Raw genomic sequence first — 27042 nt, forward strand, 5'->3', positions numbered from 1 at the left:
TCAGGTAGGTTTTTAGTTCAGAAGCAGTCACCATCATCGCTGTTTACCTGGGAGAAACTCTAAGGGTACTGTGGGGATGCTGGCTTGATACTCCTTCCTTTGCTGCTCAAGTCGCTTCCTTCTTTCCAACTCCTCCTGCTGAGCTGCTTTTGTCACAGCTTCCAACTGGTCCTCCCGCAGTAGCTTCCTGAATGCACAAACAGAGAACATATTACTCCAAAACAAAGTTTCCCTATGCAGCTTCTGTTAGCTTCGTTTTGCCAGCTGGAATTAAAAACAACAACTGGTGCACAGCTTTTTCAGAAGGAAAAGTTACAGGAAGGCCCAAGAACACCACAGGTGTCTCTATTTCAATAGAGACAATTCGCTTACAGCTGCAGGGCAAGTGTTTAATTTTATACTAGGAAGGGGCTGGCACTGAAGAGAGTAATATATCTGATTCTGAAAGTTTTAATTGAAAGGTTGGGGGAAATAAGTTGATGGTAAGTATGTGCTGTACTACAGCGTCTTGAAGCAAAGTATGCATGCAAGTTAGAATATACAGGAAATGGGTCACATTCACATGTCTTCAAGTTGCAAAGAGGTAGAAAACATTTTGTTTTAAAAATAAAAGGCTAATATAAATACCCCAAGTGGTTTGACATTTGAAGTATGGCATGGCTTCACAGGGGGCACGCTGCTAAACGGGGAGGGGGGAGATCCCTTTGCTATAAATAAAGTTATCTAAAACAGAGAGAAGTAGCTTAGGACCTATGTGGTGTAATTGGTCTATATAGCTACATACTTTTGCTGGCCTGGTAACTCATCTATGAGCTTGTCATTCCAGAAGAAAAGGCAGAGGGAAATTTTGGTATTACCAGATATGGGCACAGTCCTAATGCTCTCTACTATCAAGATTATTACATTGGCACTTGGTTTTAGAACAGCTTAGTTTATGAACAACTTGAAAATAGAACACTGCAAACCCGGAAGTAGGTGTTCTGATTTGTGAACTTTGCCTTGGAAGCGGAACAGCTTTTGTTTTTGATATTTTTTGCGTTTTCATGGCTTTTTCGTTTTTTTGACAGTGACTTGTTCTTTGTTTTATGGGACTGACTTGTGACTGTGGCTTGTGACTTGTTTTTCTGACTGTTTGAAACCCAGTTCAGCTACTGATTGATTGTATGACTGCAGAAATGGATAAAAGCACCCCCATCCAAACAATGACTATCATCAGTGCATGTAAGAAAAAATAATAATTTTAATTTTTATCCTCTACAATACTGTCTTATTTATTTTATAGTACAGTACATTGATCATTGCTTTCATTTTATGGATCAATGGCTAGATAGTAAAATTCATGTTAAATTGCTGTTTTAGGGGTTGTTATTAAAAGTCTGGAATGGATTAATCCATTTTGCATTACTTTCTGTGGGAAAGCACACCTTCGTTTTAGAACGCTTTGGTTTTGGAAAAGACTTCCCAACGGATTAAGTTTGGGAACCAAGGTACCACTGTATATTGCTGTGGATAACACACCTTCCGGAAAAAAAGGATCTCAAAATAATTTTTAAAAGCATGTAATGCTAATTAAAGCTCCAAAAGTGCTGTTGGTTCAAAGGAAAGAGCATCAGATTATGCCACTCTTTCATGGGATTCTGCAAGAACATTCTCAAGGAATCGATCACCAATGATCACTTTATATGCCTTCTAAATTTTCCTTTCAATATTTTCCTTGTAATAACCACCAAATCTGCGATCTTCCCCTTCAGTAGTATCATTTCATTTCCATTTTAGAATATGTCTACAGCTCTTGAACACACCATCCTAAATTGGGTTCAAGGGACAGTAATAAACAACACTGATAATGACAATCAGTTAATTATTACTCAAATCCTGTACACATTTTTTAAAAACGCTGTTCACCTTATGTTCCTCCTCATGTGAGAAGGTTTCTGAGCCCTCTTCTTTTTGGTGTCCTCAGAGGCCAGGCTCTTGTGCTGATTCTGCAACAGTTTCTCTGCCTGTTCACTCTGAGATGAGGTAGTTGAAGTAGAGCGTTGCCATTCCCCATCTTCACCATGTTGAAGATGATCACTGCCAAACACCGCTTCATGGGACTGGTCTGAAACAAAGAAAGTTAGAGTAAGTTGTACAAAATCAACTCTTTCTTTCTTTCTCTTTCTTTCTTTCCTTCCACATGTGCTAATTCAAACCAAGAAGTCAAGTAACTTCTTGATCTTTATCAGTCCTTAAGATGCTGAAAACCCCAAGTTTCCAAACTTATTCTCTAGACACCCTCACTCACAAAAGAAATTGAGTTCTGGCAATAGGTTAGACATTTCTGACAGCTTCCACATGGTCCAATGCCACTTGAGCAAAATGATACATATGTACCTATGCGTGTGTGTGTTGTTTGTATGTATATAAATACACACACACTACACATGGGAACTGACGTAATTACTATGCCACAGTTACCTCTTAAATAACCATGATATCCTGCCTGCTGAGGTTTTTTTCTTCCTTTTATAAACACATACTGCTGGAATGGTGTGGAGTTGGACTATGTCAGGAGTGGGGAACCTCTGGTCTGTGGGTCAAGCATAGCCTGCTAAGCCATTTCTGGGAAGCCACGCAACATCATGTGTCAGGTGCTAAATAGGGCGGGACTTCAAAGGAACAATCAGAGGTTAAAGTGAGCTCCCAATTTGTTCCTTTGCTGGAGCAAGGCTTGCCCCCATCCATCCATCAGCTGATGGGCCATAGGAGAGAGGAACAGGAAGCAGTTTCCACTGAATGGAACCAGAGGTTCAAAGAACAGCCCCTTGAAAGCCCCTTTCCAAGCAGCCTTGCATTACTCTTTAACACTCCAGTTTTCAGAGGTTTAACAAGCAGCATGGAAGTCAACACACAAAAGAATGTGAGTTTGAGGAGCAGGTGTCATTATGACATCAAGTGACTGACCACCCACCTGCCAATTCGGGCCTGCCAGGGTTTGGGGAGACTAAGGTCTGGGCAGAAAAGTTCCTCACCCTTAAACTATGTGGAAGCAGCTCCACTTCCATAAATGTTACATTTGAATGGTCACATGTGGACAACTGTCATGTGTTAAAATAGCAGGACAAAGTGGAGCTGCATTTGTCAAGGGCTCACTGCATGCCGAAAATCTGTTTCATAAGCCAAAAAGCTGGTTGCTTTGGACTCTTGGATCGTACCTAAGGACTCAGAGCCCCTTCATATCATGGCAAAGCATTTTAAATGAAATGATCTAAGTGCAAACAGCACCTATTTGTTCTATAATTTTACATTCCTACAAGGAACAAGTGCAGCTGAACCAAACCTGACCTCTCCTCTCTGCTCTGCTCTGCTCTTCTCTCTCTCTCTCTCTCTCTCTCTCTCTCTCTCTCACACACACACACACACAGAGAGAGAGAGAGAAGCATGCGGCAACAGAAATGTCACAACAAACAAGCCCACAGATTGCACTCATTTACCCCAAGGAATCCCAGTACTGGGAAGAGAGTCCAATTTCTTGGAAGTTATCAGACTAGAACTCTGCTACTCATGTTAAATAACATTTCACTGAAATATTAAGTAAAAAAGTATGGTAATATTATACAAAGTGTTTTTACACCCATGGCTTTTCTCTTTCATTCACAATTATATAACTAGATCAAAAGATTGGATAAAATAGGGCAACAGGAAGCAGCAATAGCAGCACACATGACCGTATTCTGCAGAATGAGTCATTAAACCAATGACTTCCCTAGAGTCAAAAACAAAGCCATAGTTCATGCAGAATTCTGAAGGGCTGAAGAATCCGATATTAGAAGCAGACAGCTACAGCTAACACACATTCCCTTCACATATTTTATTTAATGAGTATTTTCAGAAATCAGAAATAGATAAAACCCTGGGACCCAGTAGAATATTTGTCTTGGTAGTTCTGATCCCTTCTCCCGACCGTGATAAAATAATAACAATAAAAAACAAAAGGCTATACAGTGGCACCTCGGGTTAAGTACTTAATTCGTTCTGGAGGTCCATACTTAACCTGAAACTGTTCTTAACCTGAAGTACCACTTTAGCTAATGGGGCCTCCCGCTGCCACCACCGCACAATTTCTGTTCTCACCCTGAAGCAAAGTTCTTAACCCGATGTACTATTTCTGGGTTAGCGGGGTCTGTAACCTGAAGCGTTTGTAACCCAAGGTACTACTGTACCTACTTCTCACATGCACATCTCTTCTCTTCTGTGCAACCCCACTACCCATGGTCTACCAATTTCCTGTTCACCTGGAGTGGGATGAGGGAGCAATTGCCTTCTGTGATATTAACCTAACCAATGGGCAGCCACAACTTCTACACACACACACAAACTTCAAAACTTTCCAACTTAGATCTCCCATCATTTTGTCCTTTCCAATATACTGCTTTTCCATCATTTCCCCCTCTCTGGGGTGAATGCTTATTAGGGCAAAAGCAACCTCTACCTGACAGTGGATCAGATACAACATGTCAGATGCATATGTGCATCTTTAACTACTTATCTCAGCTTTATGCCTAAAAACAGGTCCTGGGTAAGGGTTGGTTCAGACGTCCAGAAGAATGAAATGACAGAATGCTACTTCAGATTGCAGGCACAGGGAAATCGATTTTTTTTAAAATAGCTTCTCAAGGTAAACAGAACAAATAATACAAAGCTCCCTGCAACTAGAACAGCAAGAAATGGGCCATTTCTCTCACTGCTATATGCAAGCTTGAAGGCAGAGAGAATTCTTTTCTGCTTCTAAGGAGTTCTTTATATTGAAGAACATTTAAACATAGTGCCGACTGTAGTTTAAAGTGGCACAGCCTACATTATACTACATTTTACTACTACATTCTATTGTATAGGCCAAACCATGTAATACTAGCCCCTCCTGCAGCACATTGGTTGGTCAAGCCAACAGTGCCAGGTGATTCTCTAGACTCTAGGTATGCTCTAGACTCTATCAATGAAAGCACTGTCAGTGAGTCCCACTTGCAAAGGAAAAATTGGGAACCAACTTCAAGCTCCCAGTGGTTCCTTTGTAGCCATATCCTTACTTGCCCTTCCATCAGGTGTGGGGGTGGATGGTTGTGGTTTAGGGAAAATGGCACTGTCAGCCAAACGGTGACCTATGCCTGGCCTAATTAGACTCATGGACCAGAGGTTGCCACCCCTGCTCTGGAGTGTGTCTCAGAATCCTCTGCAACTCAAAATTTGTTTATTATTTATTTACATCACTTGTATAAGACCTAATCAACCACACTCTCTGGGAGGTTAACAAGAAAAGTTAAAAACCATTTAAAAATAAATAAAAACTTGTGCTAACAATAAACATAATAAAGCCAGGCTCAGTACAAATCTAACTAAATCTAACAAAAAGCAAAACATATGAGAGCTAAAAAAAAAAAAAAAGCCAAGCCTATTAAAATGCCTGAGAAATTTTTTAAGGGGCTTCATGTCCTGCTGAAAAGTCCATTATGCAGGCACTAGGAAAGATGCTCTGGGGAGGTCATTCCATATCTGGGAGGACGCTGTTGAAAAGGTCTCTGGTATCCACCTGCCTTTCTTCAGTTGGCAGGGGCACCCTGAGACGAATTTCACAGCCAACAGCTCAAACTGCAAAGAGTTTGCAACTTCTTTTCTAACCCTCCAGTACTGCTTTAAATATCTCACTTGAAAAACAGTCCTGTCCACATCCATACCAACAAAACAAAAAATTAGGCTGGTAGAACACTGAGTGCAACAGATTTCTTGTCTATGGTTCACACAGTCCACTTTGGCTATAATACCATTAGCTATTTTAAAACAGCAGCCCCAAAATGTCACAGTACCTAAGGTACTGGATGGACACACATAAGGGGTAGTAACATACTATGTCTTAAACAGGGATCAATAATAACTCAACTCCTGACTCAGACGTGTGTCCCAATATGAATTAGTGAAAAAGAGGAGTGGCAAAAGCAGAGGCAACCATGGCATGCATTTTAAGACAATCAAGTGTGGGATTCCACAGTGAGAGGAATCAGGCCCCAAACAGGGAATTTAGAATATTTATTAGCACAAATAGAGAGGTATTTTGTTGTCTGTATTACACCAACTGAGATAAGGCATTCCAACCTCCTGCACAACCAAAAAATAAAAATGTGTGCAGGAAGTGGAAGGAACTTTCCCTAGAAGCTGCTCACCTCACTGTGGGGAACCCTAAGTTTAAAGAAGCTGCCATCAGAGGAAAATTGCTCTGCACCATTAAATGAAGAAGTTGGGGGTTACCAGAAGGAGAAAAATGCATTTCCTGCAACATCTCCGGCAATATGCAAATGTATGAAAATCTCTGTATTGAACAAAATGCAGACTAGAAATTAGAAGAACTTGAATTGCTCCAGTGACAAATTCTTTGCAAAAACAAGAAGAAAAGAGAAACCCAATTCACTACTGACCAAAGATGTGAAAACAACGCAAGTATGACTCTTGTAGGTTCTATCTGCACAAACAAAATAATCAGATAAATTCAGCTCTCACTAAGGATGGCAAGGGAGACGTCCCTAGAAGTGCCAAGTCTGAAAACCTCTGAAGCTTTTATCAAGCCAGCTAATTAAAGAGCAGTCTCAAGCCTTCTGGCAGTTCAGTAGCTTTAGGTCCCTCCCACTCTGGAAAGGCCTAACAAAGACCTAATTACATAATGATTGCATAAGATGACACACCTACAAAGTCCAAATGCACTGACAGAGCTACTCTTTCTGAGTATCACAGAAGGCAATAGGACCCAGATAGATGTATTACTCCTCTGTACATGGAATCAGAGCACCATCCTCAACAACCCCTCATACAGAAAAGGAGTTCTAGGATTCAGAACGAGTACAGTGGTGCCTCGGGTTACAGACGCTTCAGGTTACAGATGCCACTAACCCAGAAATAGTACCTCGGGTTAAGAACTTTGCTTCAGGATGAGAACAGAAATCGCTGGGCGGCAGCAGCAGGAGGCCCCATTAGCTAAAGTGGTACCTCAGGTTAAGAACAGTTTCAGGTTAAGAACGGACCTCCAGAACGAATTAAGTTCTTAATCTGAGGTACCACTGTACACTGCTTTTGCCTACACTTATCATCTCACTGTCACTTCATTTCCTTTTTGCCAATGATTGTCTTCTCATTTTCATTCTCACTCTTGTCAGACTTCCACTTGCTTCCACAACTGTCAGAGACATTGTCTGCTAATACTACTTTTTATGACTCTGATTCCTTCACAGAAGAGCAGCATGTGCATTTTTCAAGACTTAGCCAAGAATGAATCCAAGGGGAAATAATAGCTAAAGTAAGATGGTGGGGGAAGAGGCAACACAAAAAAAAAAATGCAGGAAGCCCACATTTAAAAAGCAGCAGCAGCAGCAGCAGCATACACTCAGAAAATCTGGAACATCTAAAGGCCAACCTCAGTGACAGGCAATTTATCTTCTAACTCCAAGATTATGCAAGCCAACGAAGGCACCAAATACTCACGAGCTCTTATTCTGGCCTCGCTGCTGTACACAGTAAAGAGGCCTGAATTACATAAACACTAAAGAGCACTTATATAAGCTTTTATGAACGTGTCTCTAAATAACAACACTCACAAACCAAAAGAAGAAACCAGGTAGCTGATCTTACTAAGTGTTAATCATATATACACAACATGGACCAGGGCAACAGAAGAGAACATTATCCTCATCGTTTTTAGCCAGCACTACACCTTTTTGACTCAGCAGTAGGAAACATGTTTAACAATCTGCAAAACTAATTTTTATTCTCAGCCACCGCACAAACATTCCGGGATATTGTTGAATGCAGTGTGGTTAATTACTTGTCTGCAAAGCGATCTGAAAGCCACATGTGGCAGGAGAGAGATAAATGGGGGGGGGGGGGGGAGAACGACATTATACTGCTACCCTACTAAAAGAAACAAAAACACTAAGACCTTTCCTACTACTATCTAAAATCTAAGCTCTCCCCCCCGCAAAAAAAAAAAATTAAACCCTGTCGCACATACATGTCTGAATTGGGTAATTAAGTCATCAGTTGAATACCAGAAGTCTGGAAATTTCCACATTCAAATTTATAGCAATTAATTTGCAAACTGACATTTCTGCTTCAGTCATCTCACTCCTCTACTAACAGAGATAGGGTCACAGTGACCTAGAATATTTTTCAAGGCCTTCTCTGCTAGGGAATTTCAACAAGTGATTACTTTCATCAGATACACAGGAAGAATAAGAAACTGTACTTTCTGGCTGTTAGGTAGTTTTCCAATTACCCAGGCTAATTCCCCCATCCCCCCAAAGAGCAAAGTGCTATGAAAAGACCTGTTTTGCCTGAAGCACTTTCCAACTTCTCTCATATTAGAAGTCACAAGCATTCAAGTTGGGGCTTACTACCCTCTACAAATAGAGTATTTGTTCCAAGTGCTAAAATAGTGCACCTAAACTAGAAACATTCTGGCTCCTGTAGCCACATGTTGTAGATGCCTCCTTTTCTGCATTAGTGCAGATGCTATTATTATTTCTCTAGTTCAACTAATATTCAGGGTCTGAGGAAAGGAGACTGAATTGTGAGGGGGGAGGTATTTTGTATTATGCAATGGTTACATAAGCTTCCATTTTCAGTAGGCAGTTGTTACAAGTCATAGTATTTGTTTTATAGTAGATTTTTCAGGGTGGGTAAAGGCAAAGAGAGGCCTCTTGGTGGCTTTGGAAATGCGCAGCACTAAGATGGGGAAAAGACCCTCTATTGCACACTCACATTTTGCTCCGAAACCAAGGAATCTGACACCTGACAACTGAGAGAGCTGCGTGACAGATAACATCAAGCAGTCCCTCTGTTATCAAGTGCCCCATTTTCACATTTTCATGGCGAAAATTGGGTAATGTGACTTCGAAATCACTAAATCCCAGCATTATTCTTTAAACTACTTGCAGTTTTTAGGTGGAATTCAAGCTGCAATTTATTTGATGTTCTGTCTGCACAAGCATATGAACTTGCCAGGTGACATGGCCACCCCTCCCCCTTGCTGTTCTGAGGGCTCTCCCAACCCCAAAATTCAGGGGGGCACAGAGGGGGGGGAAGAGGGGGAAGCCCCATTGTGCAAGTAGAAGTCATCGTACAGGGTTTTCACTGATGTGTCTGTTAGGTGAATCCTGCCCTTTGTTGAGGGCAAAGATTACAATATTACAGCTTTGCAGTTAACAATTCACATGATGTTTCTTTGTGGGGAGGTACGCTTTCAGGACACGCTACTTAAGTCCCTCTGTTATGTACCCATATCATTACAATCACCATATGTAAGCATCTATAAATTACTCCATGTGGTAAGCCGTTTTTGCAGTGTGGAAAAATATAGCCAGTAATTAAGCTTTGAGCTGCTACAAAAAACTACACAGGAGCCACCACATTGGAACATGCTATTGTGTGGAAGAATCTTCAAATAACATGCATAACCTTTCAACTCTAGCCAATGGTGTGATAAACAATGCCACAAAGGCATATGAAAACCGGGAGGTTTTCGTGATTGATGAAATATTTGTAGTTAATGTTATCATTGAATATTATCATTAGCATTTTACGCTTCTGACAGTTTGAGAAACTAAGGCACTATGGCTAACTGATGTCTTTTAAGACCACAAAGTCAGCATAAAGTTTGAAGAACCATGACTTCGCTTCCACCCCACCCCACTTTATATTAAAAACACCAGATCAAGCTTTCTTTTCCCCTTTCTTCTTTTCTTTACAGGTTGCTTCCCAAGGGGATGCGAGTGAGTGAGGGAAAGAAATAACTAACTTAATTGCCGTTTTCTGCTTCAAGATCAGTGAGAATTCCTCTGAAGTTAAGCAAGAAAGGCTAGCTTTCAGAGGAAGATAATGAACACAACAAGTAGCAGAACCCCCCCCCCCAAAAAAACAATAATGAATGCTTTCCTAGATCAAGGTTTTCACTGTGCAAGTTTATAACAAAACAAAACAAAAACAGTATTTGAAACAACCTGGGTTACTTTTCCAAAAAGCAACAACAGAAAAACAAATGAACACCATAATGGCATTCATGTCTTTTTCTGCACTGTCTTCTCGCTTCCATCAGGAACATAATGTTTTTTTAATTTATCAAGGGAGTTTCTTTAAAGTCTGCAATTTCAGGATGATTCCAGAAAAGAAGTATTTAAGGCAACAATTCACTACTTCACCACATGGTGGAACAACAAAAGTTTGCAACACAATTTGCAGATCCCCAAGCAAGGTACCAGATTTGTTGTCCAGGCCAGCTAACTAAATGAATATCCCTTATTTTGCTGTATTGCAGTCCCACAAAATATAGTGGGTGTTCAAACTATTAGACACCACAGCCAAGTATTCCTCTTTTTAAAAGGAAATTGATAGCAGAAGATAGTGAGGCGTGGTGTTAACACTTAGATTATATTTCATGAAAGCTGTAAAGTGAACCTGATTAATCAATAAAGATTATTAAAATCAAGTGATGAGGAAAGATTTATTGGATGTATTGAGCAGTGCAGACATAGAGCTGAGGTCAAATTCAAAGCCTACCAGACTTATGACTTTGTGCAAATTACCTGGCCTATCTGCACAGCAGATTTCACATAATAAAATGGAGTTAATAAGTGCTCTGTAAGGTATAGTCCAGGGATAGGCAACCTAAGGCCCGGGGGCCGGATACAGCTCAATCGCCTTCTCAATCTGGCCCGCAGACGATCCGGGAATCAGAGTGTTTTTACATGAGTAGAATGTGTCCTTTTATTTAAAATGCATCTCTGGGTTATTTGTGGGGCCTGCCTGGTGTTTTTACATGAATAGAATGTGTGCTTTTATTTAAAATGCATCTCTGGTTTATTTGTGAGGCATAGGAATTTGTTCATTATTATTTTTCAAAATATAGACCGGCCCCCACATAGTCCGAGTGATGGTGGACCGGCTCACGGCTGAAAAAGGTTGCTGACCCCTGGTATACTCTTATAAGGTAATAGAAGAGCTCCTCAAAAGAAGCAACAATTTTTATTACACTGTGATGATACATAGACAAATTAGATAGTTTGATTATAATTTTCATATGCTGGTTCAATGTAAATCATTAAGTGCAGAGCACTATTTTCATGTTGATTTATCACTACATTAATGAATACTTTTAAAAGTCCATTGTAGTTTAAATGTAGTGTCAAATATGGACGTGAGAGATGGTTTAAAACTAAACTCATTATTCTACATGCATTAGAGAGGATGCTCAGGGTTTTTGCTCATGAAAATTTTTCTTAAAAAGTGTGTTAGTCTAAAAACTTTTCAGCTAGACAGTAAAATAAAGCTGCAGAATCGAAAGTTACTTCTTACTGCAGAGTCAAAATAAAATGCTCAGTCAAGTCCTTGCAGCTCAGCATGGTCTGTTAGACTGTTGTGTTATGCAAAGATGAGACAGCAGTAATTAGTACTGTACTCCAGTGGCTCCAGTTTTAATCTTTTTTTACAATCTAATTAGATTTCTCATTCCCAGAAATCATGGGCCTTCAACATTTATAAATTTCCTAGATCCTGAGGTTCTTCATTCCCTTTATCAAGACTGATCTCAAAATGTCTTACTCCTGAAAGTATCATTCCTTTCTTAAATAGTAATTTGTAATTTAAATTTGCAATTTCCACTTGGACCCATAAATCAGTTAGACATTTGTTGCATTCTCGCCACTGGATTGTCTGTACTTTTTTAAACAATTCATAGAAAGATAAATCAGAGCCCAGCAAAAATACACATACACGTGATTACTCTTATCAGTTTCAAAATAAAGTCCATATAACATCACTCCTACGAGGAGTTTAAAAAATAAAGTACTCTATGCCTACTTCCTCTTTTATGAGTTTACTGGGAAGAAATCAGTTTTCTGAACTAGAAAGGTAAACTAGGTAAACAAGAAAGGCTGAACTAGGTAAACAGGAACAATTGATAAAGTTACAAAATAAATACCAGCGAGCATACACAACTAAATGTGATGTTTCAAACAAGACTTTTTCATAACAGAATTTCAGAACTTTTTGTATATAACCTATTTGTAAGAAGGCAAACCTAATTCTCAGAATTCCAGGGATGAACAAAAAAGTTTGTCAGAAGTGCAGTGTGTGCATACATAATGCACATACGCTTCCACTATCCTGTCCTATGAAATACAGAACCGGTAAGAACTCTCAGAACTGCAGAAGTATGCAGATTCAGATAGGGAGAAAACACATTAAATAACATATGCAAAATATGCCACATCCTTGCTCAGGAAAGCAACAAGTGCAAAGAGGCTGCAATATGAAATAATAATCCTACCAAAACAAATACAAGAGTTAATTGGTTGTTTTACTAGAATCCTCAGACTTTAAAAGTCGTAAATAGCCTTATACAGTGTTCAAGATTATACAGTCAGCCTCTCATGCAAATCAAGACACTCAACTTCCACCAAATTATTGACTGCTGAATAAATAATGAATCTCAATGTATTGTTTTACAAAATATTATATTCCAACCACTCTCTCACAACACCACTGGAACACATCCGATTTCTAAAAACAATGAACTGTTTGTGAAATCAACGGAAGATGGAAAGGAGACTTCCATGTCTTACCTGGGAAGTGCTGCGATTCATCCAAAAGGAGCATTTTGCTCAGTGTACACGGCTGACTGCAACACAACCTTCTTTAACAGCTGGTTCTGTAACTTCAGCAGAAGATAATATGGCAAACTGTCAACTACTATGAGCTATTCTAGCCCCAGACCAAATGCCTGAAGTCAATGAAAATAATTTATCATCTCTGCCTGGAACACCATAATCACACAAAAAATCATGATGTGCCTTTTGCTAAAGTAGCAGAGAAAAGACAGGAAACAGACTAAACAATGTCATGGTATTCGGATATTCTAATCAACAGCACTTAGCGATCTATCCTACAAACCTGTATTGAGCACATCCAGTGAATATAGATCCTGTAACTTGGCTGTGACTGAGAAGGGTCACTTACATAACCAATTAAATATGCCTAGGTTTTAGTCTATATAGCACTGGCACTTATTTTCTTTCCCAGCTCAGGTCCTCAAAGCCATGAGTACAAAAAAAAGCCAGCAAGTACTTGAGGACCAATCACAGAAGCTATTCTGTCCTATTGACTGAAACTAGCATATGTGCTAAATTAGAGGAGGTACCCAACACTACTCCTGAAAAACAGTTCAGTCTGTAAAACAAAAAGAAACCATGTACGTTTTGGGAGGTCTCTTCTCTCTGGGGTGGCTGCTACAACAAAAGTTGCACGCCGTTTTCATCTGATATCATTTACTCAGCCCGCGATCCATTTGAACTAGTGGAAGAGAGCAGGAATAAAACGAAATCCTTACATAACTATTCAAACTCAACTGGGGCCCCACACAAGGGGAATTCTAACAGGCAACAGGAAACAAAGAGCAAGAGCTCCAGAAATTAACACCAGGGCTAAGGGGGTGGAGGGTGGGGGTAAGTTAGCATATCAACATATTGGGAGCCATTAAAAAGAGAATCATTGCAAGTTTAATTTTATTAAGAGCAACACAGGGTGTTGCTAACCCAACACAATTCCATATGTGTGAAAACCAACCAATATGTGATCTCTGTAACCTAAATAGTGGCAGCAACGACCTATTGGCTTTAGCTCAAAAAAATATTTTTTTATGTGGAGTTGCTGAGGCCAACAACAATCAAAGAACAGTGGAGAGGTCTGAGGCTGATGGGAGTTGTAGTCCAAAGCGTATGGAAGGTACCAAGTAGGGGAAGGCTGTTTTCTAAGATACACTCCCACTACATAATGCTTCATTTCATAGTAGGCTTATTAAAAGCTATTCCTCTGTATTACATCTCATGACAAAATATTTATTTTCCTTTTTTAATCCTATCCCAGGTATTTTCCCTCTGCTTTTAGTGACAGTACTGTCAGTACCGATCCAAGATCTCTTAATGAGTAGACAGCTGAAAGCTCTTTTTGCACCAGATTTTCCTGGGATATAAAGAGCCTTTTAAACTATCTGTGTTGCTTTCCAAGCAAGTCTCTCTCTTCTCACAAATTCTGGAAAACCAGGGATGCTCAAGAAGGGGCTTGGTTCCAAGGGTTTGAGTATACAGTCATACCTCGGGTTACAGACGCTCCAGGTTACGTTTTTCAGGTTACGGACCCGCCGAAACCCAGAAGTACTGGAATGGGTTACTTCCGGGTTTTGGTAGTCACGCATGCACAGAAGCGCCAAATCGCAACCCACAGATGCGCAGAGGTGCCACTGCAGGTTGTGAACGCTGCGGGTTGCGAACGTGCATCCTGCACGGATCATGTTTGCAACCCGAGCATTCGCTGTACACATTTTTGTGTACACACGGAACCCTTAGAGCTGAACCCCAACATAAGACATGATCTTCCTGTTGCCTTTCCGTCTGGACGCAAATTTTAAAAGCAGCACAAAAGAAAATGGATACAAAAAATGAAGACAAGACATGAAGTTGGCACACACCAAAGAAATAAGAAGATCTACTGATTTCAGAAGGCTTTGGTTCCATCCCGTTAAAACATATGCAATATGACCACATGATTTACCTCTGCTATACTATTTTATTTCTCAGACTGCTTCAGGCTCCAGTCTTTTATTGCCCAGACTGTGACTCTCTTAGGCAGTATGCATAAGCAACCCAAGAATAAGAAACTCAGGAGTACATAATAGGGTTTTTTTTTGGGGGGGGGGGAGCTGTGTTGAGTCAGCAATGTGTTGAGTCAGCAATATTTACTGATTCCTTGCTTTAAGCTAGAGAGCACTTACTACAACTGATAACTATATAGACTATGTAGGGTTCTAGATGTCAAACTTCCACAATCAAATGTTTTGATTTAATAGTATAATACTGGTCAAAAGTTGTCTTAGAAGTATGATAAATGCACATATGGTCCTTGATTTTATTTACTTAAAAAACTCAAATCCAAAATTATAAAATAAGGAGACAATAGCTCTTATTAAATATTTTAATTAAAACCAGAATGTTATTTTCAGTCACAGCCTCTCCTCCCAAGTTAAGCTGATAAGAACTTTCACTCAGAAGTGTGCATTTTCCAGTAAAAAAAGCAAAAACACCATTGTGAGCTTAAATTACACTTCTTTTTCTTTTAAAATTAGTTTTTTATTACAATATGGTGCCCTCCAGGTGTTGCTGGACAACGGTTCCCATCATCCCTGCCATGTTGGCTGGGGCTGATGGGAATTGGAGTTCAACAACATCAGGAGAGCACCATGGTGGCTACTCCTGCTGTGTTTGTGAGGCACTTGTTTCCATTAAATGTGTTTGGGGGTTTAAAGTTTTACACTGCTGAATGAAAATAAATAGTGTACAACTCCAATTAAAGATAGGTTAGTAGAAACGAATAAATCACTGCAAGAATAATAGAACAAGAAATAACAAATTAATTTCGAAAGGGAAAAAATGTTTTCTTCATAATGGTGTTTCTGATCAAAGAGTAACAGAAATTGGAAACAAACAGAAGATATAAGAGAGATATTTTTCACATCCACGGAGAGCACAGTGTATTTCTTTGTTAATTTGAACTCGCAGGCTTCTACACTGTATGCATATTACATTTTTTTATGCTCAAGAACAATTACCAACAAGAAATGGAGGCGGTGACTACCTGCACACACAGGGGAGGAGGAGAGAGAAGGATGAGTGCTCTAGAATAGCAACATATGTACTTTAAATTCCATTATACGAGGCAAAAAAAAAAGGAAAAGCAAGCAGCTGGTTACACCACCATAACAGAACAGCAAGGCTACAGAACCCGTCAGCAGATCTGAGGCAAAGAGAACTTTGGCATCATTGCCTCCAAGCAAATGCAAGTCATTTCTCCAGGTTATATAACATTGTCTAATGCTGCCAGAAGTTGTCCTGCTTTCTCAAACAAGTGATTTATGCCAAAAAAAATCATAAGGAGACTAGTGAGGAGAGGCAACACCACCATCAAGATTTTTATGACCCTTCTCATCCTCAGCCCTAACCTGAAATAAATCCTTATAGATTTTTAAAAAGAAGTGTGACCGCAAGTGTTGTCTGTCTGTGAAACCCTGAGGGGGCCGAGATGAAAGTTCTAGTCTCCCTTCCCACACCAGCATTCAAGCCACACCCCAACTATGATAACTTAGGTAACAATAGATAACAGTTTCACAGCACTAATTAAAATTCTAGAATTAGCAAAATAGGCTCCTAGCCACCTCGAACTCATATCATGCACCCTATATTCCTGCAAGTTTGGCTAAGGACTTTGGTGCCCTTTTCCAGACATCCCTGCCACAATAAGCTCTTCTGAGAAGGAAGAAAGCTTACAGACTCATCCCTAGCAGATAGAATCAAAAAGAAACAAGCAGTTTAAGTACAAAGCGTTCTCCACAAAACACAGAGTAGAGTGTGTGTGTTTTGGGGGGGGGGAACCAAAACAAAAATGTCGTCACTTTGCTGGTACAGAACAACCAGTTCAAAAGAGCCAAGAGCCTACAGCAGAATTTACCAATATCCTCACTGGTTCTTAATTCTCACAGAACTACTGTGCTTATGTACTTCTTGTTTCTGGTCCAACCACTTTCATTTCTACTAGTTTAACTGTGGAGCTTAAATGCTAAAAATGGTGTGGTTTATTTTACAAAACCAAAATTATACCATAAAACACATACAAGGACCAAGGTGTTTGAGTTTTTTTAAAAAAGGTAAAGGACCCCTGGACAGTTAAGTCCAGTCAAAGTGACTATGGGGTGTGGCGCTCACCTCGCTGCAGGCCGAGGGAGCTGGCGTTTGTCCACAGACAGCTTTCTAGGTCATTTGGTGAGCATGACTAAACTGCCACTGGCGCACGAAGGGCTGTGACGAGTGCCAGAGCACACAGAAATGCCATTTACTTTCCCCGCTGCAGTGGTACCTATTTATCTACTTGCACTGATATGCTTTCGAAATTGCTAGGTTAGCAGAAGCAGGGACAAAGCAACGGGAGCTCACCCCGCTGCGCAGATTCAAACAACCGACCTTCGGATCAGCAAGCCCAAGAGGCTCAGTGGTTTAGACCACAGTGCCACATTCACATTAACCAAGGCATTGTTGGCATCTGTCTGTCTCGAGAGACAATGGAGGAATATGCCATTGGGGGTAAAGTCAAACCGTTGGAGAGTTACAGCGCCTGCTGTGGCTGTGGAGACCAATATGGGAGAGACATACTGTGTTGCATCCGGGGCAGATTAAGGTGCCCAGTTTCACTGGCACATATGCACCATGGCGTTTATTCTCTCTGCGTTCCTCCCAGTGATCATTCCTCCTCTGGCCGTTGCTGTGGATACATGACCTGGCTCCTGTCTCCAGGCACAGAGGTCGTCTGCAAGGGATTCCCACACAGTGGAGTTAATGCTGGCAGCCTTCATATCACACTTGCAGACATCTTTGTAAGTTGGTCTGCCAACAGGCCTGGTGCCTGAAGCTAGCTCCCTGTACAGCACATCCATGGGGATCCTGCCATCTTTCATTGTGTGGAAACTGACCAAGACAGCTTAGACCAGGGGTGCCCAAACTTTTTTCAAAGAGAGCCAGATTTGATGAAGTGAACAGCTTTTTTTACAATTTCACCCCAAAATTGTTCTGCTTTTTTTACAATTTTACACATATACTGCCACGGGGGGCGGATTAAATCGATCTGCAGGCAGGTTTAGGCCCCCCAAATGGACTTTGGACATGCCTGGCTTAGACATTGATGAGACAGAAGTGTGAAAACAATGGGAATGTGGGCTTTGAAAAACACCTCTGTCTGAGACTCGGTCCTTGCTATGTGATGCCCAAAATCTTCCTGACACAGCACATATGGAAGACATTGAGGCGTCGCTCCTGGCAGCTGTAAGTTGCCCACAGCTCCCTTCCATAAAGCAGCATGTTCAACACACAAGTCTGGTAGATCTTCATTTGGGCATTGGGCATTAGCATCACATTCTCCCATACCCTTTTGGGAGCTGCCTTACCAATACACTCGTCCAGCTCAGTGTCAATGGAAAGGTTGCTGGTTATGGTGGAGCCAAGGTAGACAGAATCATCTATCACCCCAAGCGTATGGTCACCAATGCTGATGCTTTCAGTAATTCTGCTGGGATTCAGTCCCATCCTAGGGCTTCACCACATGTTTAAGAGTTCTTAAGCTCATCAGGGGGGAGAGGAACATCCAGCTCCTCCAAGGCAAGCAGAGTCTGAATGCAGGCAATTGCTGTGCCAAAGACCATTTCCCCCCACAAGTACGGTTCTTGACAGTGCTATACTCATTGCTTCACCTGCTTGCTGCAATTTGTGATGATCTCTACAGACAAAGTTTTCAACAGTGCAGTTTTTCTGACTGTTGCTCCAATGGCTTTCTTCATGCCTTCGTACATTTTGTGAGTATTGTCACTGTCAGCAGCAAGTTGAATGCTCTGATATGACTTTAGCCAGTAGTCATTGGCACATTGTCTGGCAATCTGCTGGGCAACACTCCTTGCCTTTCTTAGTGCAGCAAGTGTCTCTGCGCAGTGCACACACTTGTAGCTCACAAGGCAAGTGCTAAGTTATGCAAAGGTTACTCAGGGAGATGAACTTTGCACTGTGCTTCCCCCAGAAGGAAAGGATATGACAAAATCCTTACAAGGTGATCTACTTAAAAATCAGAGAGCTGAAGAAAATGAGCCACCCACCAGTCAGCAATACCCACTTTGTTGTATAACACATAGAACTGTAAAAGTGTATTAATGTTTAGGAATAATGTACTGAACAAACAAAACAAACATATTTTAAAATATTTCACAAAGCCTTATAAGTTTTATAAATCTTCCATGCTACAGAAAAATCCTACCTGCTCCTCATCTAAAAATAAAAGCAATACAATTTACAAGTAGTTTGACTGCAAAGTAACTAATTTCCCTCTTTTCTTTTTACCAGTTTCTAGTTAAGCACTTAAAACATACAAAAGAGCTCAAAAGGACATAATGCAAAGACTTAGGGCAGGATATAAGCTGCCATGAAGACTATCACAGAAGAAATCACCATCCCATTCACTGAAATGCAATTTCTGATAATTTTTGGTATTTTTGAGAAATGAGGGATAATACTCCAGGCAAAAGGGCTCACCATCAGATGAAATTATAAACTGTTGGTAATCATAACTTTTATAAGCAGCGCAGAACAGAATTAATAGCTCTACCACTTAAGCTAGCCCACTAATTAGAAAAAGAGCACATCATATTGACTACATACAAGACCGGGGGGAAACTATTTACTTGAAGTAGGAGAAGTTGATTTAGTTGGGACAGCTCATTAATCAAGGGCCTCATTAACAGAGAATAGAATGCAGCCCAGGTCTAAAACATAAAAGAACTGGAAAAAATGTATCAGAGTTACAGTTACTGCACTGCAATGAAGATAGGGTCGCCATATTTCAAACAGTGAAAATCCAGACAGAAAAGTTGTTGAGGTATGGCAGCCCTACACGAAGATGGCATAAAACTGTACTTGGAAACATGTGTTTGTAGTTTCGGGGTCCTTCTGGGTTCACCGTTGGCCCTTTATGCCCAGGCTGTGATCAGAAGTCCCTCTGCTCAGCTGGAAGTGGCTCACCAGAATGTGGTGGCCAAGCTGTTAACCTCTGATCTTTAAAGTACTTCAGGTTGTATTCAACTAACATTTGCTCAGAACAGAGCAGTTGAAATTAATGATCATAACATAGGTCCATTAATTTCAGTGGGTCTACTCTCATTAAAAGTTAGCTGAATACAACCCTATATGGTTCAGGACCAGGGCATCTGAAGGACAACTTTCTCCCATTTGAACCTGACCAGATATTAAGATAATTTACAGAGGATCTCCTCTCAGTTCCAAGTTCCATGTTTTAAGGAAACAAGAGAGATGGGTCTGCAGTTAGTCCAAAACAGAAGAGAAAAAAGACCTAGCAATGAGCTCCAATTTAGAGCTACTTCAGGAAGGAATGATGAGAGAGGGGCTTTTCTAATAACAGAGGATACTGATTCCTAGAGTTGAATTTGTTGCAAGCAGATGCAACTGCAGGAGTTCAGTTAGCTGCTGTAATGAGAGGAAAATTTTAGAAAAATGAGATAGGGGAGAAGCACAGACAAGAGAAACCGCTGCTGGCCAAGACTCCATTTTGAAGTGAGTGCTCTTGCTTTTCCGGATGTGCAACTACTCCTTCCCTCTCCCTCAACACACACACCATGAACAGAAACCATTTAAAAAGCAAGCACAAAGCAGCAGAGAAGAAGCTAGAAGAGGCATCTGAATGCACCTTGAGCAACAGGTAAAAATGGAGGACTTGCCTTCCTCTTTTTCTCTAGTCTTGAGTCAGGACTGTGCATGTGACATGATTCTGCAGGAGTGCAGAAAAAAACACAGAATGTAGTCTAGGGTGCAACACTTGAAGACTAAATTAAGCCAATCTAATAGCATAAATAACTGAATCATATGCAATCATAGAATTGTAGAGATGAAAAGGACCCTGAGTGTCATCTAGCCCAACCTCCTTCAATGGACTTATGGATTATCCATAACTGCTAGTCACAGTATTAAACTGAACCAGAATGCAGGATACTGAAGACAACAAAAAGCTATCACTTTCATTGTGAGGTTTTGCTGATGCAGGGGGTGGGCCAGTACTGGAAACAATGAATACAGATCAAAATGGGCCTTTGATCCAAGATTCTTCCTGTGCTCTTATGTCCTAACAACTATGGCCCAGTTCACATGTAATCTTAAACTACAACACTAATTTGCCACACAGAGAAGGACACAAGGCAGGAATTACATGCTGAACCTAGCTTGTATGGGGTTGTAGTTCCTTTGGACAGAAACAAACCATGAGCCCTCATTAGCCTGAGCTTGAATGTAACAAGCCAGGCTCTGGTTTCTTCCTGGCTTCTATTTTCCCCTGTATGGCATCGTCAGCAGTGGCGAAGAGCAAAATGCAAGTTAAACCAAATAAACAATGTCTTAACTGTATTCAAACTAGCTACACATGTGGGTAACCCCTGCTGAAATATCAGGAACCTGGATAAAGTTTCCAGCAGTTTTGGGTGGGGCATCAGTGCTCTGCATAGCTGCTGCAATTTCCCTTAATTACCAACACAGAGTTGATTATACAGAACAGTCAAGATTGTAAAAATATGCAAATAAGAGGAAATAATGCACAGACCGAATAGATCTGTAAAATTTAGGCCACAAGGGACAGCTTTCCTTGGCACAGAATGTTGATATATGTGAAAAAGTACACACAGCCGTAGTTTTAGCCTCGTGCCCTTTCATTCAAATCTGAGGTCCGGAGAAGCCAAATATTTCACAAAAAAGGTGTAACTGATGCCCTCACAACAGACATGCCTCAGACACATAGTAACAATACACACAACATTCTTCTCAAAATGGATTGCTAGACGGGGGCTTCCCCAGCAGCTGCAGAGCTAAATAACTCTGCCCTGCTCACCCAGATTTGGATACAGTTTTAGCTACAGCAATGCAAGTTGCCAATTCAGGACTGGGCTGTCACATTATATAACCTACTGACTTAAATGTTCAAAAACTGGTACAAATGTTCAAAGACCTGTACTCGCATAAATTCCACAGTGAACAAATCTGCCTCTTATATAAAACCTAATGATTTATTCACCAGATTTAAGAGTGCCGGGAAGCACATACAAAAAAGCATTCATTGACTCCCTTGCCCATTACTCACCATTCTCATCAAGTAAATCCTCTTCATCATCCCCATCATTGTCCTCCTCCATTGCTTCGTCCTCCTCTTCCTCCTCCTCCTCTTCCATATCCTCCTGCTCCAAGTCCGGGTCCACGTCCGGATCACTCCCTGAGATTGACTCGTCCGACATGATTCCCAATAGCACTCCTTGTGCATTACCTGCTCATGATCTGTGTTAAGGCAGCCCTACAAAAAGAGCAAGAAAAAACATGAGGAAATTAAAACCAAGCACAATAGATTGCATAGTATGCTATAGCTTAACCCCAGTTTGTTGTAAGCTTTCCAGACTCTACGGTCGCTAACTGGACTTTTTGTGAGCAGTGATAGCCATTAACACCAGAGGAAGAAGATATTAAAGGAGAATAAGGAGTACAGTGGCTTCATCCAAACTGTATGATATAGGTTACAGCTGAGAATGCTAATGGTATAACCTGGAGAAATGACTTGCATTTACTTGGAGGCAATGGTGCCTAAGTTCTCTTTGTCTCAGAACTGCTGCTGGTGGTGTAACCAGCTGCTTGCTTTTCCATTTTTTTGCCCCGTATAAGGGAATTTAGAGTACAAACATGCTGCTATTCTAGAGCACTCATCCTTCTCTCTCCTCCTTCCCTGTGTATGCAGGTAGTCACCCCTTCCATTTTTTATTGGTACAGTGGTACCTCGGGTTACATACACTTCAGGTTACATATGCTTCAGGTTACAGACTCTGCTAACCCAGAAATAGTGCTTCAGGTTAAGAACTTTGCTTCAGGATGAGAACAGAAATCGTGCTCTGGTGGCCCCATTAGCTAAAGTGGTGCTTCAGGTTAAGAACAATTTCAGGTTATGAGCAGACCTCCGGAACGAATTAAGTACTTAATCTGAGATACCCCTGTAATTGTTCTTGAGCATAAAAAATGTAATATACATACAGTGTAGAAGTCTGTGAGTTCAAATTAACAAAGAAATATACTGTGTTCTCTGTGGATGTGAAAATTATCTCTTTTGTATCTTCTGTTTGTTTCCAATTTCTGTTACCCTTTGATTAGAAACACTGAAGAGGCCCCCCACCCTTTCTTCTTCTTGATCTCTCATTGGCATTTCATATCACTGTATCCTCCTGGATCGGCTCTGGGGATGGGGACACTGTATTACAGTGGTTCCTTTCCTAGCTTCGGGACTGGAACTGGGAGAGTAGTATTATTGGGGAGAGTGCCTTTTTGGGATGCCACAGGAAGCTATATTATGTCGAGTGCTATTCAAGATCTACATGAAGCTATTGGGAGCGGTCATTAGGAGTTTTGGGGCGAGGCGCCACCCATATGCTGATGATCCACAACTCTTATTTCTCCATAAAATACAAAAGTTAAAATACTAAGAGATTAAAATTACCTCAACTTTATTTTAATACATAAACATCAAAACGCCCCTCAAAAATAGTAACCATTACGACTTTGTATATTTGGGGCGAAATAAGAAGCAGAAAGTTCACATATTCTGAATATATCAAAATCTGGAGTTCACAAATGTGTCCTGGTTGCTTGTCACTTCTCTATCCACAAGATCTCCTATTCTAATCAGAGTAAGTAGAGAAATGGAGGCACAAAGAGTAAGAAAAAGCAGGGAGAAAAACACAGGAGACAGAGGAGCCAGTTACAAAACAACTCTTAAAAAGCTGCAGTGCTAAATTCTGATGTTTATGGTTCTCAAAAGCTGCTTATTTTTTTTTTAAATTGGCCTTCCAAAAATCTGCCTTCCAAGTGGAAGAAGATGAGAGAGTGTGTCTATTTTTTGAACATAAATAACCAGGTTGAGTCTAGATCTTCAATTGTACATAAAGATGTCATCTCCTACAAAATCCACACAGCTGAGTCAACCAACCCACCTGGATTTAAACATCTTTTCAAAAAGTGCAAACACAGTTTAGAGGTGGCATACTATCTGGGTACAGCAAAACACATAATGCTTCCAAACCAGGTAGCAAGGACAAAGTGACAACAAACCATCATTTATTAACAAACTCCTAATAAACGTCTCATGGTTTCAGCCTATTTATTATAAAGCACAATAGCTGAAAATAAGGATTTCAACAGGCAAATGTAATGCTACTGCATGGTTTCAGATAAAATCTTTAATTGCAAACTAGTTTAGACTTTCACACTGACAAGTTTCATACCAATAAGATTTAAGTAAACACTTGTAAGGTTATCAGCTACAACCTGAAGAACCTTGGCAAAAAAAAATACATTCTAAAAACTAACTAAATCCCACTGATTTTAAGGGAATGTACATTAGCTTACATTAATACAATGCTCAATGGACTAGTTCACAGTTAGCTTATTAATATACTCTGACAACCAACTCCTCAACTACAAGGCTAAATAAAAAGTTAAGTAACCCTTAAGTAACTTCTTTGAGGGTTTCGTCGGTTTCGTCATGTAATCAGCCCTTCACGTCTGCACCCTCATCCCAGTTCCTACTAGCTAGCCTATTTCAGTTGCATAAGCAGTGCTTTTCTGGAGGGCTTCCAGCTAGCCTGGCAAACTTCAAATATACAACACTAACACTGCACCACAGGCAGGTAAGAATTACAGACATTAGCCTGCCCTCATTTCTCACACAAGATTGACCCAGTTCAGAACCATCTACCAAGGAGAATTACATAATATGTCCAGCTAACACCCACATCTCAGGTTTTATGGGTAGGCTATTCCAACCTACCCTACCCCACACATTCAGCATTTTACTGCTGTAGGTAGTGCTCTTTTCAAATTGATGAACAATTACCTTCAAATGAATAGTCATAATCAGTCTAGACTTCCCAACTGTCTCTTACTAAAAGAAAGAAATATGGCTTAAGGTATTATTCTATAAATCAGTAGCTACTGGAATACTTCATTGAGACTAAGAAAGTGACTCTTAATCAGACCTCCCTTGATGAAACAATGCTCACTGGTGAAGGCATTGTTGTAAACATCTCCTTACTGAGGAAATGAATTATTTTAAGATGGGGAAGGGCAACCTTTGTCTATCAAGGGCTGCGTTCCATTAGAAATAATCCACTGGAGGTCTCTGCATGCTGCTAGTGGGCAGGGCCAAACCAGGAAGTGGGTGGCACCACTTCCTTTCCCCTCTGTTGATCCCCTTTCTCCTTATTGCTCTCTTGTCCTCATATTGAAAGCTAAACCAAAAAGTAACAAGAAGGCAGGCTTAAGTAACTCTAAAGTAGTTTTGTACCTTACGTACAACTTTAGTACATAGTATCTTTTTTGTTTCTTCAAATCAGGTATTAATGGAAGCCTAAGGCAACTTTAAGGAGCATAATTGAAAGACACACTGCAAAACATTGTGTGGAGTAGATTAGTGTAGTATTCATTAAAATACTCTTGATAAATGAAACAGAAGGTATAAAAGAATGTGCACTACCATATCAGGAAAGAAACAAAAAAAATGCTTTTTAGATGTACAAGTCCTGCATGATGTGGAACTTTCAGACTAAACCTCCAGAGAAAACCTTATGCAGACAAATATTTAGTTCAGAACACACACTTTGGCTTTGCCCTACCGCTTCTGCCTTCCTGTCAACACATCTAACAACAATACTCTTTTATAGTAGCCTATGAAGCACAGAACATTTTGAATGGGCACATTCAGCAACAGGATTTAATCTGATTCTCATAAAATATACCAGCAGGCTAATAAACCTGTCAAGAGATGTATCTGGCATGCTTCCCTTATTTTAAAGACAAAATTAGCGTTTTAAAGGAACTAACATTCTATATTTTTAAGAAGGCTCTAAACCAGCAGTTTTGATCTGGGTCATACTCTGTATTATGCTCCTGAATCATGATAAACTGTAATTCATCCAATAGTGCTGTTTTCAGTATTTCCTGGTATATTCCAGCCTATGACTTTTGTTCCTTAAACTCTTAATACTCATAGCTGTCTCTTGGTCTCTTAAGAACTCTAACATCCTTCCTTGCTAGGTTCTACCCCTGAAACTAAGTCAAAAGAGCAGTACACAATGCATCTATTGCATTGGGAGGCTGTTTGGTTGAGGAATTGTCTGGTTTTGGAGTTGGGATGATCATTCCACAGCTCAAGTGCCACTACCAAAAAGGTCCTCCTCTTGGTAGCCACCTCACTTCATTTGGCAGGAGCACCCAGAGTAGGGCTTCTGGAGAGGATCCTAAAGTCCAAGTAGATCATGGGTTGGGGAACCTGAGGCTGAATGCCTGTCTGTCATGGATGCTTTAGTTGAGATTCCTGCATTACAGAGGGTTGGATTAGATGACCATCGGGCTCTTTCCAACTCTACTATTCTATGAAACTCTAATCCATTGTCTCTACTTGGCCCATGAGGTCATTTCCCCCAAACCATGCCCATCTGCCATCATATGTGACTTCAAATGTGGGGCAGGTAGAGGCAGGGGTGGATCCGCTGTAAAACCAAGTTCCCCATGGGGAACTCAATCATGCAGTCAATCCCTGGAGAAGACACATTTTAAGTCACCATCCAATAGCTGATGAACAGTCACTTTAACCCTACTGGATTGGGTGTGCGCCCAAGTTCCTCTATTGCACAACTGATCCCTGAAGAAAACAGCTTTACCAACCATATGCATAGGTGCAAAGCCCCTGTAATGCAGTTCTCAAATGCCCAACAAAAAGCTGGCTGTAAGTCACTTGGGAAGCACTAATGTTAGGGGATTGATGTGTGGGTTGTTCACCTGTCAAAGTTGGCCCAAGGGGGCAGGACAGACAGTGGCCTGACTCACTAGGCCAAAAAGGTTTTGCACCTGGGCAGTAGATATAGGGCTAGGCATATTAAAGATACTGGAGTCCCAGTGCTCAACAAGGGGTTGCCAAAATCAGGTTACAATCATTTCCTTCATTGTTACAATGTGGTCAATTCTAAGCTAAACAGAGCATTATTTTTAAAACTTCTTTATTATTTTAGATTCTAAAGAAAATTTTAAAAATAGTTATATAAGATGGTACATAGCAAGGAGATCATTAACATGCCTACTTGTCCGGCAAGAGCAGTGTTAGTCTATGGAAGACAAATAGATGGGTAATTTATTCCACTGGTAAAGAGGAAAACTCCTTTCAGCAGCCTCCTGACTCAGAATGATACAGGGAACTGGAAACTGGATGAGGTTTACTTTGAGCTAGGAATCCAGGATTTTTACATATGACCTGTTTTCACTGCTATGGCCCAGAATTGAAGTACGAGAAGTAACAATA

General features: G+C 40.6%; 1 protein-coding gene across 8 annotated transcripts in view; it reads right to left on the reverse strand.

Annotated features, from left to right (window-relative positions):
• The window catches only part of RAD54L2 (RAD54 like 2), a 68432-nt gene that overhangs the window by 25213 nt on the left and 16177 nt on the right, over positions 1 to 27042 (reverse strand). For 4 of the 8 annotated variants that reach the window (XM_083429329.1, XM_083429334.1, XM_083429333.1 and 1 more), the window contains 3 exons: positions 21796 to 22002; positions 1906 to 2104; positions 48 to 187 (listed from right to left, as the gene is read on the reverse strand). In XM_083429329.1, coding sequence (XP_083285455.1) covers positions 48 to 187; positions 1906 to 2104; positions 21796 to 21946 — 490 coding nt within the window. In that variant the 5' untranslated portion in view covers positions 21947 to 22002. Of the gene's footprint in view, positions 1 to 47; positions 188 to 1905; positions 2105 to 12638; positions 13366 to 20389; positions 20440 to 21795; positions 22003 to 27042 lie in introns of those variants that run through there. The other 4 variants (XM_083429332.1, XM_083429330.1, XM_083429331.1 and 1 more) reach the window with 4 other exon arrangements.

The sequence above is a fragment of the Podarcis tiliguerta genome (genome assembly GCF_965153285.1).
Source record: "Podarcis tiliguerta genome assembly, chromosome: 2".
Taxonomy (NCBI): domain Eukaryota; kingdom Metazoa; phylum Chordata; class Lepidosauria; order Squamata; family Lacertidae; genus Podarcis; species Podarcis tiliguerta.